At 42.2% G+C, this 17,562-nt stretch overlaps 2 protein-coding genes across 2 annotated transcripts; both read right to left on the reverse strand.

The window, feature by feature from the left end:
• Nucleotides 1-804: 804 nt before the first annotated feature.
• On the reverse strand, nt 805-6,041 carry tmed10 (transmembrane p24 trafficking protein 10). The gene is made up of 5 exons (XM_017427330.3): nt 5,789-6,041; nt 4,847-4,967; nt 4,460-4,533; nt 2,272-2,398; nt 805-2,142 (listed from the first exon to the last, which is right to left on the reverse strand). Exons 1-5 carry the CDS (start codon nt 5,972-5,974, stop codon nt 2,021-2,023), a joined length of 630 nt encoding a protein of 209 aa, XP_017282819.1. The 5' UTR covers nt 5,975-6,041; the 3' UTR covers nt 805-2,020.
• Nucleotides 6,042-14,620: 8,579 nt separating this feature from the next.
• Nucleotides 14,621-16,860, reverse strand: fosab (v-fos FBJ murine osteosarcoma viral oncogene homolog Ab). The gene is made up of 4 exons (XM_017427255.3): nt 16,562-16,860; nt 16,081-16,308; nt 15,871-15,978; nt 14,621-15,769 (listed from the first exon to the last, which is right to left on the reverse strand). Exons 1-4 carry the CDS (start codon nt 16,694-16,696, stop codon nt 15,140-15,142), a joined length of 1,101 nt encoding a protein of 366 aa, XP_017282744.1. The 5' UTR covers nt 16,697-16,860; the 3' UTR covers nt 14,621-15,139.
• Nucleotides 16,861-17,562: the final 702 nt, after the last annotated feature.

The following is a 17,562-nucleotide window of genomic DNA, read 5'->3' on the forward strand; positions in this document are numbered from 1 at the left end:
TCAAGACCACCTCATTCATATATATATATATATATATATATATATACACACACACACACACACAGAGCTGAAGATGAAAAGTAAAGTATGTAAAGGTCCACAGCCTCACCTTTTTCAGGCTGACGTGGTTTCCCCACATCCTCCTCCTCTCCTGGTTTGTTCCGTTGTTGGATCATCTTCTGCACAAGGGGCAAAAATGAGGAACGTTACCAGATGGGAACCTTATGGAACAACTTCAAACTCGAGTTAAATTCAACACAACGAGCTCCCCGTCTTATTTTGTAACCGTATAAAAGCTGTGGATCGATTAGAAGAAGGTTAAAGAGTTTACATCTTTCGGCTCCGTCCTGATGGTCGACAGGAGTTTCTACAGAGAACCGACGTGGCGTTCCCGATCCCCCGGAGTCTGGAGTCGTGATTCTTTCTCCCCCGAACGTCTGCATCGTGAGCGGGAACATCAGCCTCCAGGTTCAGAGTCAGACTGGTCTCAAAATCTACCCAAAGTCTGATCGTTGACTCAGCTAAATGAAGCTGGATTTTTTTTTATTTTTGTCTTCATGATGTGAAGGAATCAGAAATGCAGTAAAGATTTAAAAGGGGTCATCTTTCACCTTTTTAGTTTGTTAAAATGACAAAACATCTGAAGATGTGGTCCATAAACACACTGCTGTTACTTTTACATCCCGTCTTTATATTAAAGGTTATTATAGCATCAGAAACAGGTTTTACCCAAAACCATTTCCCTGGAATAAATATTTGATATATTTTGTGGCAAAAAGAAGATATTTTAGACAACAAATCAACTCATGTAAATCCATCCAATATTTTATTGAATAAAAGCCCAACACAAATTTACAAAAATTGATCAGTCAACATAAAAATCACTGACTGCGCATGTTCGTTGTTAAAACTGTGCCAGGACAGCCTCAATTAGTCCCGATCGAAAACAACATGAATATCTGCAACCGCCCACGTTAATGTGACCCCAGCCTCAAAACGCTTCGGAAGAAAAACTAAAAATAAAGCAACACTGGATGGATCTGTTACCGGGGGAGCTGATAATCTGAGAACCGTCACATGAATGGTGAGACGAAGAGAGGAAAGGACAAACGTTTGGATAACCTTTCGTTTCTCGACGCCACCTCCAAACGCCATTTTCAGGTGGGAGGAACCGGCGTGACTCTATCAAACAAGCGACACGGGAGTGAAAACGGGATTTTCTTCTTTTTTTTTTGGGGGGCTCCTGGAAACTTTTGATGGATGTTTCAGAAACAACCTGAACATGCAAGAGTGACAAGAAGTGACTCAATTTTCCAATAAAGAGGAATATTAATCAGAAAACACAAACCCTCCCCACTCCAAAAAATAAAAATAACAAAACAAAAAAAGAGAAATATACCAGTAGAAGCAACTAAGTGGCAATTACAACGTGAAAAACTAAATATACTGTTAAATACATGTATGCTATTTAAGCGGCACAAATACAAAGTTTCAGTGGTTGCCAATCGTTTTAAAGTAACAACAAACCATGTTTTTAAAGAGTCTCCAATTGAGAAAAGGGGCACCGAGGATCTAGTTTGTGTGGCGTGGCAGAGAACGTATTTCAACAGGAGGGCAGGAAACATTCACTCATGGCACATCCATTCAAGCTGAGCTCAAAATTAAAAAAAAAAAAAAAATTGCCACCGTTAACCGATTGAGGGAATAAGATTTTATTCGGAGAGCTGCGTCACTAAAAGCGGCGCAGAGAGAAACGTAGTGAAGCAGTGACCCGCGTCTCTCTCTGCAGAGCTTTCTGTGATTCCAGCTACTAAACCAGCTGATTTTTTTTTATTTTATTTTTCCCCCTCCCGATCAGGAAAACCGTGACACTGTCGACCTTGAAAACTAGATTTTGAGCCCCTCGACCCCCACTTGCTGTTTTGTTGAAGCGAGTCCAAGAAGGGTGGATGCTGGGATGTGTTTGCTGACTGGCAGGCAGGATCCTTGTTCCTGAGGGAAAGGAGCCGGGCGATCCGATCTACTCGATCAGCTTCTTTGCCTTGAAGAAGCGCCGCAGGTAGAAGACCTGCCATGTCGCCAGCCCGATGAGACAGCACATGGAGAATATACTGAAGTACAGCACGCGTGTGTTCGTGGACTCTGGAGTGAAAAGACACGGCGGTGAAAATACTGGACATGGAGCGCCACTTTTTCTTTTTAAAAACGCTCCCCAGTGAACAAATCCCTGACTTCCCATTCACGGATCGCTCATTTTCTGCATCTCCTCACCGTTGGTGTCCCGCATCTCCTCCTCTCTCTTCTTCATATAAGCAAAGTCGTTCACGATGGACTCCGACAGGTCCTCCAGCCGCCTCAGCTCAACCTCGAGAGGCTTCAGTTTCTCCACTTTCGCAATCTGAAGGGACGAGACAAAGAGAAGTGAAAACGCTGAAAGGCCGAGGGGCAGCTCTGTAAACATTTAGTCCACCAGGTGGCACTGTTGAGCTGTGTAAACTGGTTTAAGACTCTCCAGGCCTTCCTGTTTACTTGGGTTTCTTAGAAAACAGCTGTTTGAACAGCTGGGTGAGCCATCAGACATGTAAACACTTAAATTATCTGATATCTGAACGTGATGTGGGTAAAGATAACTGCATAAAATTAGCTTTCTGCTTGTTTCACTACATTACAAGCCTTAAATGAGCCCTCATTTTAAAAAAATACATTTTATTAATAGTTAGTGTTTTTTATCATAAAAAGATGCTTATTAAATTAATATTTTTTCTGAACATCATTAAAAGCCAAACACACTTCCTGCTGCCCCTTGCTCCAGTCTCCAACCCTTTAAAGATGCACCACGAAACGACATTTCACAAGAATTGGACAGAAAAGGACCAAAAAAGGCAGCTAAAATTCAAAGAGAGGTTTAGACAGATATTGAGAAAGCTAATAATACTATTGCTCCAATTTACGTCAAAATATTACGCCAACACCCTGCTCTTGGAAAGCAACAAAGACAAAGAGGAGCGGCACAGGACGTTATAGCTTAGTACTGTACATGTTGCAATCCGATATATTCATTTACGTCAGAAATGCTTCGGCCAACTGTGTTTCTGTGCAGTCCTGGAGATTAGACTTCATTATGTTTATTTTTTAGAAACAATTAAAAAGAAACAAACATGTAAAATCCCACTTCCAGGAGACTAAAGGACAACTAGAAAAGTGCATTATGACTTTATACTTGTCCAGTAATGAAGGATGATCGGGGTGAAAGCATTCGAGGTTCCTGTTCCTGAACTCTATTTGACACAGTTTCTCAACCCTGTTCCTCAGGACTCACCAACGTGTTACATGACTAATAAACAGGTTATTAAATAATCAACAAACACAAAGAAATGATTTTTCTCCTCTATACTGAACCAAGATGACTAGTTTTGTTGGCGTTTTCTTCTTATATTCGTCATGTATAACACACCCTACAGCACGTTTCCTTTAAACCAGACAAAATGAGGCTGATTAACTTTTTGTATAAGAACGACTTAAAGTTTTGACATAAATATCTAGTTAGCTGCACATAAACTGCAGCATGAACCTGTTTTCTCTCCTTTTTGACCCTACTTGCACGATGGTGTTCGCTCTTTATCATTTGGGACAATTTTGCTGTGTACATTCATGAAAATTGAACTCCTATGAAGCTGAAAATGGAAAAAAAAGTGCATAAATAAAATCTATTAAACATGGGAGCCCCTAAAGCGTTTGGCTCATTAAAAACCTGAGGAATTTACAGCTGAGAGGAAAAATACAAAAGCACAACTGGTATCTGCCAAGCAAGCGTTTCTAAGCGTTGTGAAACTTTTCAAGAACACCCTCTTCCCTAAAGCTTGCACGTTTGTTCGAGTATGATGCAAGTGCATACGTGCGCAACTTGAGCTCCACCCTCCTGTGCACAGACAGGAATGCCCTCTGAACACCCAGCGACGCAACTCGTTCAGACCAACAGCCTGTAATGTTTACACAAGGCGTGCGGGCGGGGAAGTTGATCCTCGGGTCAAACGAGTTTTCCCTTCTTCACTTCTCAAGATTCACTTGAGGGAGCCAGATCCTCAGGAGGATTGCCAGCTAATGTGAGGATGCAGCGTTGGGATCTTGTATGTGAAAATAAAATGATACAAAGACATCCTCCTGGATTTAACTTTTCATTTACAGATAAACTGACACTTAATAACGGGGAGAATTATTTTAAAATTGAGCAACAATTACAGTTATGACAGTTAAGAAAAAACAAGAGACGTCAACAACAAAGAAAAACCTAGAAAGATTTTGTTATTTGTTGAATTAAGAACAGAAAAGACCTCTTTCATGGTCAAGATTTAAGATAAAAGATTAAAAAGAGCAGACTTTACACACGAGCGACTAATTTTCTGCAGCGCTCGGGTCGTTCTACATCTACGAGCAGAGACATGAGCCTCCCGACACGTACCTCTTCGTAGTTTTTGGCCTCGACGCCGTGTTTCATGTCCAGATTGACCAGCTGGTCGGGCACTCGTCCAGTTCCTGAAAATGACGGCACCATGTACAATCAAGTAAAATGTTAATTTTTTCTGGGTGATTCTTTGTTTTGTTTACAAATAAATTGTGCACAATTTCATAAAGGTAAAGAAATTCAAACCGTCATTGCATTTAAAGACTATATTAGATTCAGAACCACTTAAAAGCATCTCCAAACCCCTAATCATAGATCTATGTCAACAAAATGACATAGATCATGGTGTATGATTACACTACGCTTAGGCATCTGATAAAGTATTGCATTTAGACCGTATGATGCCTTAAGCTTCCAGACTGAATGTTGAATTAACACACTCACCCATGGGGGATTTACTTTCGAAGCAAACTTCAAACATGTCGTAGTCTTCTGTGGTGAATGCAAACTTTCCCTTTGTTGCATCTTCCTTGGAGTACAGAGTGTGGCTGGAAGAGTCTGTGATCTACAAAGAAAAAAAAAAAAAAAAAAAGAGTTGTAAACAAGACTGGAACAAAATGGCAGAAAAGTACCCGTCCGTCTATTTAGGTTGGTTTCAAAATGTACTTTTTAGTTAAAAAACCATGATGCGCTATTTTGTTATTGGAGCTTGAGTTCCAAATATAAATATTGTAAAGAGTGTTTTGAGCATGTTTATATTTACAGCTATAGCACACAAATCACTGACAGCTGTTAGGGGAAAAAGGGACAATTGCAGTTTATATTAAAAAAAACTTTATAGGATTACAGTGAATCAATGCATAAATAGACGCCCCTTGTGAGCTGAAGGCTGAAAATCGTCACATTTAATTTGAATGTTTTTTATTTAAGTTAATGTGGACGTGTGGGTGGTGACTACTGCTGTCTGAGTGGACCGTAAGAATGACGTGTTACAGCAACAGAGCCGCGACAGTGAACGCAACACGGAGTTATTACACCTAAAACACACCCGGGGGGTTTCACACTGGGCGCTCTTTACTGCCAGAGCCATTAGAGTGTCTATATAAAAGTAGAATTACTTTAAATATTCCGAAAGGACTCATTTATAAGCATTGGTGATCGCTAGCTAGCTAGCTAGCTAATTAGCAAGTAAGACCAGGAAGCCGAGTTTTGGGGCCTGCTTTAGCCACATGCTAACACAGTTGTTACTCATTTCAGCCACTCACCATTAACAGTATTTATGAGAAAATGATTTTGCCTAACTGCGATGTTGGTTTAGTACCTTTCAAGGTCTCAATGAGGTTGAGTTAAGTGTAAATTACTGCCGGTCCGGCTGTCTGTGCTCACCTTCAGGTTAGTTTTCGTGTTCGCCTGCTCGCTGATTTCATACTCGCCCGTCACCAGGACGTCTTTGTGGATCTCCTCTCGTAAACACTTCCTGGAGTTGACCGGCAAGAAGAAGGAAATCGAGAAGACCGACTCAATGAGAACCGGCAGCAGCAGGAGCGCAGCAACTCGAGCCATGGCTACCATCAACCGACGGACCAACCAGCCCGTGCCAGCCAGCCAGCTTAACGCCGAGCTCCAACTCACACAACCGGTCTCCCCGCGCGCTGCAGCGCCGCCGCTGGTCCGGAGGGAGAACTGCACCCCGGTGTTCCTCTGGCAGGGAAATAAGAAATTATATTCATTCAGAGCAGCTCTGTTTATATATAATTCAGAGCAGCTCTGTTTATACATAATAACACCATTAAACTGTGTTTTACATCCATTTAAAAATCTCCAATCACCAAAGCCTGCTTTATAAAGAAAGGTGATGAAAAATCTATAAATATAGTTTTAATTAACCAAAACAGAAAGTAAAACCACTCTAAGCTACTTTTACTTTTTGAGTACCGATAAATAGAATACAAAGTTCTCAAAATATCAAACAACAATTACAAAACTTCTAATTCTGTGACTAATTAATATTTTTAATGTCCTTTGCCTTGAGAAATTACTTACCTACATAAAAAACTGAACCTTTTTCCACTCTAAAGATTTTTTAACTGATTTTAAAGCATCTTGGGCGTAAAAACATCTACCTACAACTGCAAGAGATGCAGCCCATGTCTTTTCCCCTGCAATGCTTCTCTGTTTTTTGTAAAATTTAAAGAAAAGGCTACATGTAAATTATTTTTGCATAAACAAAACAATGCTTTGATTGGGATTTCACTCAAATATCTTCCAAAAATGCAAATAGGACTAGATTAATATATATTTTTAATTAAATCTTCATGCTTATGTGTTTTTCTGCACAGAGGTTAAAGTTGTTGTTTTTACTGAATGTCATTACAGATAAGGTGTCTGACAACAAAAAGTTACAAGCAGTCATGATGTCACTTCGCAGAAAATGGCAACCCTATTGCAAAAGGTGTGTTTGAATAAACCTATTTGTCCCCCTGAATGCGGTCGCCCACTACTGGTGGTCCACCTACACAGAGGATTGATTATTTCTGCAACCTTTGAAAAGCACAGAACAGTCGAATAGTGGTGAGATTCAAGCACGGAAGCTTTTTAATTGAACTAAAAGTGAGTGTTACTATGAAAATAGATGTTTTATTATGAACCACAAGGACGAAAACATCAAAAGGGTGCATAAAGACCCTTCTGCAAAGTTCAGACAGGCTTTATACAATCATGTTTTTGTTATAGTGAAGGTTTGGAGCATGATTGGTGAACTGGAACCCATTTATGTCCAGTAGGTCAGTAAAAAAAGGTCTTTTAAAATCTGCACAGACTCAGTCCTTGTATAAGTTTGCTTGATTGCAGAGAAATGGCGGTACAGATGTCTGCACAGAGCCCTGAACTCTTCATGTCTTGTAGGGTTTAACAGCAGTAAAGAGGTCAAAGCGGCAGTCAGATGTGGGCCACTGTTCATCTTGGGGTAGAACACCAAAACACCAATGTCATAACAGAATTCCACAGCTTTAACTGTGCTGTTGTTATTGATAAACTACATATAAAATACTGCAATGTGGGAATCAACTTCTGATATAGGCAAACACTGTTTCATCTTTTTTTTCTTCTTTACAGCTAATTTCACTGAGAACAGCAGTCAATTCAACATAGCTTTCCTTCCTTCTAGCCCACTTATTTTTATATTCATGACTGAATATAGTTCAGAATATGTGTTGGGCGTGACTCTCAACTACTACCACACTGAATTTTAGCTCAGTGTCTAACCCTAACCCTAACCGAATTATAGCCATTTTTGAGTTTGCTAAGGTTGATTAGCTGCTTTAGCCATCTCGACTTGGTTAATCCAGTCGTTACGTTCATTAAAATTGGGAGGGGGCAGTGAGGGGACCAGCAAATTTCTTCGAGGAGGGAACATTGCCCCCCCCAGGCCCCTCCTTGGTGGTGCCCCTGAGTTCAAACTCTCTGCCGATGCCCCTCAGCGTGGAAATGATGCTGCATCTGTGAGACACACTGAGTAACGACAGAGACTATCTAAGGGACACAGCGAACAGCACATCTGCTGTTTTTGAACGTCTGACTGAAACTGAAGCAAGCCTGAACCGAGAGGCAATCAAAATCTTCAGCTATAATAATGTATGTGATGTAGGGAGACAAGAGCAGAGATTCAAAGGGACACTTGGTCTCTATAAAGAAGAGAAAGGGCACAAATACCCCCACCTACCTTCATTTGATAAAGGACAAAGTAAGGGTAGTTTTACATTTTTTATATCTCAAACAAGCAGAGTCCTAAAAAGTGTGAATAAGATCTGTTCTGAATAAAAACATCCAGCTGTTTTTTTTTCACCAGCACGTACGCCACAAAGATTTTACAGATGTATTTACAAAGAACTCAAAAGAGTACTACGCAAGCGAAGATCATTCTGGGAGAAACATCAGCCTGCATCGATGAGCCAAGCCGCCAAGACGTTTTTCCTTTTTTTTCCCCCCCGCCGATCATATTGTTCAGCAGATCTCAGTACACTTCCACTCCCTGCAGCGTTTCAGCGATCTGCCCCAACAAAGCAGACGCAAGTGTGAACATCTCTCAGCTGCGATAAGCCTGCTAGGGAGGGAGCATTTAAGGTTAGATTGTTTTGTTGCACTGAATACAAGGTGTTCAGCGCAACAAGTCTTTGTGCAGCACGTTTATTGAAGGTATTGTTTTTGTTTCTGTCACTTCTTGCATTTAACTGTTTCATCAGTTAAATGCAACTGATCCATTTCTCTAGAAAATATCTGTTAAAATGTGGGAAAAATGCATATATAATTATATAAAAGGGTTATTTTAATTAGCATCACAGTATTCCAAATGTATAATATGTTATTGCAGCAATTTGGTTCATTTTACTTCTAAAAAGTGTGTAAGTTTGTCCTTGTAACAGCAAGTCATGGATCATAATTTAACATCTGCATCGCTGATCATCAGTGGCTGATGTGCGGCAGCGTGACGTGAGCCGTGCGTGCCCGAGCGCACTCAAACGTCGTAAACGCACATCGTGTTCAAGCAGGCTGTGGAAGGGATAATAAACGTAACCTGAAAGACCCGACCTCGCGTGCTCTGTGATCAGTTTAGGCAAGATTAAGATTGATTTTTCTTTGTTGTTTTCTTTTTCAGTCTTTTAAAAAGAACTCAGAACTCCTTAAATCCTCACCGAAAAACAGGAGGAGCGCACATCTGTAAGCTTGTACTGGCAGCTATTTTTCCATCAGGTTCTTCTGTGAGGTTCATTCCTTTGCCATAATTTTCGACAATATTGTAGTGGGAGTCTTACATAAACCACAGAATATCGTCAGTGTGGGTCTCCTAGTGGGTCTGAGTGGCCATTTACTGAGACTGATATTGAGTGGCAGTGTGTGGGAAGGCTTGTGCAAACACATCATTTCAAGGCAGGGAGAACCGCAGGCGATCGATCGAAGGGCTTTGATTTCTGCTGCTGAATAAATAACAATCTGAGATGGGAATTGGTATTTTCCTGAATATATTCCCAATTATGTTATGCACAGCTGAACAGTTTTACTCATATATCTTTAACATGCGTGCACAATGTTCCATCAAGCTTGAAAATCCTAAAAGCTATTCTTTTTTTCTTTTTTTTTTCCTTTCTGCCAACAGCTCAGGGATTGCACAGTAATGAACAATATAGCTGTCCAGTTTCCAGGGAAACATCCTTGTTACTGATCCCACGAGACGAGACGAGGACGCGCTGCAGAGAGGGGAGTCTGGCAGTAGGTGAACAGTAATTATTGGATAGAGAAATCCCTCCAGTCTTGGAGCTCTGTGCGTCAAAAAACCTCCAAGAATAGCATGTCACACTCTCCACTGTGCTGCAGAAAAATGTGCACCGGAAAGAAAAGGGACGGGACTTTATATTTATAGGCTGGAATCATCTAATCATTGTCTCCTAACTAAAGTCAGTGAAGCTGTTTTGCTTGTAGCCACTTTTTGGTGACAGTAATTTTTAGAACAGATATATTGTGGATCTTATTATTCTTTTACGGTGGGATGGTAATTTTTGTGTTTTGTTGCTTTATGAACTGGAATTTCAACTGGAATTTAGGCAACAACATACTCCAAAATCCCACCGAGAACCATTAAATACATTATTAAAGCAAAGGCCTCTCATTCGTTGAAGGAATTTATATCACCTTCAGCCTTGAAATGAAGATCTTCTTATGTTGAGAAATGATGGAGTTAGAGTCATTTTGGTCAAGGTAGAAAAGAGTGTCACTTTTGGCACCAAAAGGTGGAGTCAACTTTGTCTGTGAGAAAGTTTCACCTTCAACTGATGTGCCAACCCAATTCAAGATGGCTGCCACAGCCAGCCAACCAAACGAGACACAAAAATGTTAATAATTCAGTCAGTTTTACTGATACTCAGCTAAAATGTGGTGTGGTAGTAGCTGAGAATCATTCACAACCCATACTCTGAGCATTACATCTCATGATATTGCATGGGATTGTGCACTTTTCTAAAAAAATGTTTGACCAAAACAGACTTTACTCCATCATTTCTCAACATAGAGTGATTTTAGTCTCAAACTCTGGAAAAGAAAGCCAGCAGGGGGAGGGTACGCGCTCCTTCAAGGAGTGCTACACCTTCGATTTAAAACAAGCTTTCCTCTTTAGTTTAACTTCAACACTTTGGAGTCATTTAAGCAGATGTATCGCTCACAATCAAGTTGAAAATCCATTAAAATTCCAGGTTGTAAGACATGAGATCAGAAAGAATTTCAGTAGTTTTGCAAACCCTTGTACGTGGGATGCCACCTATGCTCTGCTTGTAAAGTGATTACCTAACCTTTTTATTACTTGGCACCGTACCAAAGCTGACTGCACAGAATAACCCACTTCCTTAAAAGTGTACGTACGCTGACGCAAGTGTCTACACGCCTTGCAAATAACTGCTGTCACCCTGTCAGTTGTGCTCATTATTGATACTGAAAATGATAAAGAAGCGAGCCAAATAAGGCAGCCGGAAGCAGATGACTGCACATGATCCAGATGAGGCCAAACCAGAAGTGTTGGTTCTTCACTGGCATTAAAGCGACTCGTTACAAATAAAACTAAAAGAAAAATAGTCAAACTGGTTATAGTGACCTACATGCCAGTAGTTTTCCAGATATGCTGATGTACAATTCTGAAATGAGGGTAGGCACTCCATATAAACAAAGACTGAATCCGAGTGTAGGTGAACAAATATGGTGAATCGGTCAAGTGTGGAGTTTTGGACAAGATATTTAGGTGGAAAATAAGAGCAGACCTGTTCCTAAATGTGAATGAAAAGAGATAGAACGAGTACCGTGTTTTCCACACTTTATGGCACACTGGATAATAAGACGCACTGTCAATTTTTTTGAAAATTGAAGGCTTTTAAGTGCGCCTTGTAGTCCGGAAAATACAGTAAAACCACTGTTAGAAATAAACACAGAGGCTCAGGCCGAGCGACGGACGGAGCTCAAAACTTCTGCTAGACCGATGAGTCTTTTTAACTCTGGGAACAGTTATAACTGTTTTAAAAGCTTACTCGACAAGTACGTAATTACGCACTATTATATCAAAACTGACTGACTTTTCAGTCCGAAACGGCTCATCCACGTACGCCATTGTTGACCTATTTTCAGTCACTTTGGCTGTTTTCGTAGATAAACAAATGGTCGCGGCAGCTTTGCAAATTTTGCTCATGGATTTTTAATTTAAGGACACATTAACCATCAAAATGAGGAGTATATCATGCTGATTTTTGTTTCTCCTTTGTGGATAAGTTAACACACTAACTTACTGGATGTCTTCGCTTCGTTGCGGTGACGTGCAGCAAAGGGATTTTAATCTGAGACGGATTTGTGTTAGTGGGTAAAAAAACTGTCACTTTTCCCAAACTCACAGACCCCTCAGCCACAGGAGGAAGACCATTTATGGCTCTGTACATCACTTATATCCCCCTCATCACGAAAAACTACCTGGGTCTCTGTGAACGCAGAGCCAAACACAGCTCCTGTGTTTTTTGGCACGTAGACGAACTCCTCTGTTTCATCATCGCTGTTCTCACACTTCCACTGAGGCAAGGATCTCTGTCTGCCTCCCTCCCTGCTGTATACTCCTCCTCCTCCTCCTCTCCTTCCCCTCCGCCATGCTTTACTTTCCTCCTCTCTTTCTGCTATCGCCATACGCTTGCCATGGTTCCTCCCCATGGGTTGCAGCACCGACGCAGGTTGGCGTCACAGTGGTCTAATTTTACTGCTGTTGATGCTGCTGTTCAAAAGAAGCAATAGGCACCTGCTATTTTTGCCGCTACCCCATCTCCCTGCAGCCCGGCAGAGGTGAATTAATAGAGCTGGTCGCACATATCAGCTTTGTTGAGGGGGGGAGAAAAAAAAAGAGGTTTTGCTCATAAAAGTGCAAAGGAAACCAGATCTCGTCAGAATCATGGCTGTTATGCAACAGCAGCAAGCTAATGAAACAGGAAGTTCATCCGAAACAGATTTATTTGCAAACATATTGCAAAAATATTTGCGCCTTTGACAATTAAAGCTGCTTGAAATGTGTTTTTTCTTTTATTTAAAAACATAGGTTCTTGGAGGAAAAGGCCTTTACCTCTGCGGATAGTGCCATATCACAGTGTTGTGTTACACATTAGGGTGTGACCACACCATCAAACTACGTCAGAGTTCGTTAGTTATTGTCAGACAGTAGCCTTCCACAGAGCAGTGTGTGTCTTTCACACACACACACACACTCACTGCACATTTCCTGTCAAAGTCATTAGGCAACCCCTCTTCCGATTATTCTCTTTGTGGCGAAATAAAGATGAATAAAGCAAACGAGGCGAAAGAGACACATGCCCGAGTTTGTTTTGCAAAGGTGGTGAGGAAAACCTCACCTGTTGGAGTCATTAAAGCGATCAGTGAGAAATCATTGTCTCTTATTTGGAATAGATTGGTTGCATGAGTTGTGATAAATCAGCTTATCTCTTCAGTTATAACCCACTTACAACCTGGCACTCCTTGAAGGAATGCATATCGCCCACCGTCCTTCAGGTTTTTAATTGAGATTATCTTATGGTCAAAAGTAAACGACTTTATACGCAATTTCCCGGGTTGTGTTAACACCCAAAGAATGTGTTGAGGGGAATCTCAGCTTTTCTCAGCTACTACCATGCCAAATTTTAGCTCAATGTCTGTAAAATGGACTGGGTTGGCTCAGGTGGAATAGCTGTGGCGGCCATCTTGAATTGGGTGGACTTCAAATAGTAATGAGGCGTGGATGTACATGAAATAATTACTTTCTGACAGTTTCGTTAAAACCTATGCAGTGGTTTATGAGGTATTTCACTAACAGAAAAACAGGGTTGAAAACAATGGTTACCGACAGAGTTTTAAAGAAAAAGTACTGTGCAGTGTGTAGAGCTTGGAGGACATGTTGGGGAGGATTGTCGGCTAATAGCACACCAGATTTCAGCTCAGCATCTGCAAAACTGGCTGAGGTACAGCCATTTTTATGTTTCGTATGTTTAGTTGGCTGTGGTGGCCATCTTGAATTGGGTTGACCCCAGAAACCATTTAGTTGTACATGTACACCTAGTGATTATTTTTCTGTGAGATTCATTTAAATCTGTCCAGTGGTCCATGAGATATTTTGCTAACAGACAGATACAGTTGGCTCCAGTAGTTATTGGCAAACATTTTAAATCTTTTTTTGCACAAATAATGAGCGCTCAGAGTATGTGTTGGGAATGCCTCTCAGCTACCAAAACACCAAATTATAGCTCAATATGTGTAAAACCTGCTGAGGTGTAGCCATTTTTATGTTTTGTAAGTTTTGTCGGCCGTGGTGGCCATCTTGAATTGGGTTGACTCCAGAAGTCATTTAGTTGTACATGTACACCCAGTGATTATTTAATGTGAGTTTGACTTAAACCCGTCCAGTGGTTCGTGAGATATTTTGCAAACAGACAGATTTGGAGTACATGCAAGGCGGTACTGAGGAGGTGAGTTTGTAGTCCTAACTTCTTACTGCTTTTCAACCACCTCATTTCTGAGAATGTTTGCATTTCTGCTTTAGTCCTGCGTCTCTGGGTGTCGGTCTGGGGCCTTCTGACGCACTCGGAGCCGAAGACACCAAACCAACATCGGTTGTGGTCGAAGCGCTCTCGCTTTCGGATCCTCTCGTGATTTCGCGCAGCAGCAGATGTGAGAAACGCTTCGAGGGGTCAGATTGCGGAATGAGTGCGAACGCTTCTTTCCGCTTTTCGGTGACCACGCCACAGCGTTTGGAAAAAAACAACAAAAAAAACGGCCTTTAAAGTCAGAGGAGACACCGCGAGGCCCCGAGCTTTTGATTTTTCTCTCCCGTTTCTATGCGTCCGCAGTCCGGCTTCTTCTTCTTCTCCTCCGCCGCCACCCGCCGCTGCCGCAACAGCGACTCCCAGTAGGCTTCTATATTTGGGCACGGAAGCGTGACGTCACCGCGCATAGCTTGCAAATTGAAAAAAATGGAAAGAACGCACTGACGTCAGAGCCCTGACGTACAGCCAGCCCTGGCAACAGACGGAACAATAAATAGAGCCAGTGGAGGAGAAGGAAAAATACTGCTATCCCCGAACAGGATCATTTTTAGATATTTATCAGAAACGTCTTCTGAGGTGTGGGCGGAAAACGCGAAATGAGAAGCAAACAAATAAGTTGAATTTAAATATCTCTCTATATTTTTTTATTTCACATAGTTTACAACATTTTTTTAATACTATGTAGAAAAATAAAAATTTAAGAAATTAAAATCACAAATGTTTTCACAGAAAACTTCATAGTTTCATAGACCACGCACACCATGGTTAGGACGAAGCACGCCAGTTTTAAAAGGTTCACAAACAGCACACAGTTACTCTCACTTAACCAAAGTACAAATAATAACCATTGCTCTGACCACACATCAATAAACAATAAGTTTTGTCATCTAGCACCATTTAATCATATAGGAACTCATAGAACGACTATTATTTGAAACATGCTTATTAACTTGCTACATTGGTGTAATAGGCAAGTATATATATATATATATATATATATATATCGATAAAAGGCAGGTAAAAATCATAAATAATTTGCTTCCTGGTACAAGTCTGCTCCATAGCCCTGTAAGCTGCACATCTTGTTCAAGAAAGTGTGCTTGTTGAGGAAGAGTTATTGTTTCTGGAAAAGTCTTTAAAGGGCCAGCAGGGTTGGTGAGTTGAGCGAGTCAGATGACTGGTCGTTGCTGTTGCTGCCTCTCCTGTGGGCCATGCCGCAGGTGGGGAATGTCTCCGCCTCGGGGAAGGTGAACATGAAAGAAGACGTGTAGGTGGTGCAGGCCGGGGTGCAGGTCACCACGGGCGTGCACAGGGGCTCAAAGTCATTGCTGTTGCCGCTGGTGGAGGCATGGAGGGGCTCCCAGTCCTGACTTGTGTAGATGGAGCTGGGCAGGTCCACCTCGGGCACCGACCGCGCCGTCTCCATCTCCGCCTTGGCCAACAGGTCGAGGGACTCCTCCAGCACGGAGGCGTCCAGGTCCGCCATCTTCACGGCGGCGCTGTCGGAGACCGTGGTGCCGGAGAAGATGGAGTTGGAGGCCGAGGTGAAGGTTGGCTGGCTGGAAGTGATGGCGGAGGTCACCGGCTGGGAGGAGGGCACGGTGGAGGAGATGGAGGACACGAGAAAGTCAGTCTCCAGCTCGGAGGGGATTTTGCAGATGGGTTGGTGGGCAGCCAGGATGAACTCGAGCCTTTCCTTCTCCTTCAGCAGGTTGGCGATGTCGTTCTGCAGACTAGACTTCTCATCCTCAAGCAGATCAGTTTCCTGAGAACAAAAAAAGAGGAAGTGACATTTAGTTGGACTGCTCTGCTATTAGCTCTGGCAGTAAATCCATGCTGATAAATGAAATCTTTCGGAATACTTACAGCTTGCAGGGTGTCTGTGAGCTCTCGCCTCCTGTTGCGGCATTTAGCTGCTGCCTGCTTGTTTCTCTCTCTGCGAATTCTTTTCTTCTCTTCCTCCTCAGGGGTCAACTGCACAAGACAAGAAGAATACAAAACACATTAGACTTCTGCTCTGTGTACGCTTCAAGCCGTCATGTAATGTCTATAAAGGCAGAATGAAGCGATAATTACCTGTTCCATCCTGCCCCTTTTGGTAGAGCTGTGAGCCTTGGAGGCTGCAGACCTCATGGCTGATCTGGGGTAGGCCGGGCTGGGGCTAGAGCTGTAGGGGTGAGCTCTGTGAGAGGGGGCCACCGAGGAGATCAGAGGCTGCACCATCCACTGCAGGTCTGGGCTGGTGGATATGGCTGTGACAGTGGGGATGAAGGAGGCACTTGACACTGTCAGGTCAGTGAAGTCCTGGAGGAAACAAACGAGAGAAACATTTAATTTGAGGAAGGCACTAAAAGCTTTAAAAATATCCTTATGACGTTAAACACTCTCTATGGAGTTTCAATGTGGATGAATGAATAAAAAAATAGAACTTGTTTCTTTCATTCAAACTTTTTCTTTAAGATCCCAAAACTATCACTATGTATGTTAATTTTTTTGCCATAAAATATTTAAACTATATAGCCTAATAATAATATTGAAGATATTTGGTCGAACATACCTGAGACTGAGGAGATCCGATGCTGGAGTAAGATCCCGCTGGGGACGGGTAGTATCCCAGGTTGTCCCCGGACGGGGAAGCGGTGCTGCACCGGGAGGAAGAGTCGCACTCCGTGTTGAAAGCAGTGAACATCATCGTTCGGAGAGGAAAATCTACTTAAGGGGGACTTTAACCTTTAAGTGGGTAAATCCCTTCAGTAGGTTTCTAAAAAGAACATAAATGAACTCCTAAAAGCGCTGCGCTGGGTTATACTCCTGTAGTTTTCGCTCTGCTACTCCAAATCAATCTGCCTTCTCCGGCCGTTGGAAGCGCTTTTATAGCCGCTGTGGGTGATGACGTCGACACAAAGGGGGCGTGCTCTGACGGGCCGGCAGCTGGAGGAGGAAACCATGCAAGCGCTAGCTTAACAACGGGGGGTGAAAACAACACGAAGCGGGCCGCTTTCTCCGTCAAAACTCGGCAAATCTGACAACGCGACGCTCGTTCTTGTAAAGCCTCGACGACGAAGACGAGAAGCGCCTGTGCTGTTTTTTAAAAGTCTAGGCGAGAAGTGGAAGGTTCCAGAAAAAAAGGAATCCCCGATACGTCATTTACCAAATATGGTGCATCATCCTGTGCGGTGGGCGGGCCTTGATGGGAAACACCATCCGAGACTCGGCCTAGCAGCTGCAGCCTGACATTATGTAAAACAACAAACAGAGGCTGTCCGGAGAACCGCAACACACACACACACAAAACTGGGACAATGGTCAGCGCGAAAGCGTCCTGCTCATATCAAAACTAAACTTTAATACTTAACATACTCCTACAAAAACTCATTTAAACCGGATGTTTTTATTCACGTCAACAATAGGATATTCCATTTTTTTTAAAAATGTGTGTTATGTCTAACATTTTCAGAGCGCGTGTAAAGTTGTTTTAACATAAGTTAAACAGCTACCAGAAAACTTATGAGCAAGTTGAGGGTTCAGGATTATAAAGCCTTTTAGTATCTAAGATGT

The sequence above is a fragment of the Kryptolebias marmoratus genome, linkage group LG19, assembly GCF_001649575.2.
Source record: "Kryptolebias marmoratus isolate JLee-2015 linkage group LG19, ASM164957v2, whole genome shotgun sequence".
In the NCBI taxonomy this organism is placed as follows: Eukaryota; Metazoa; Chordata; class Actinopteri; order Cyprinodontiformes; family Rivulidae; genus Kryptolebias; species Kryptolebias marmoratus.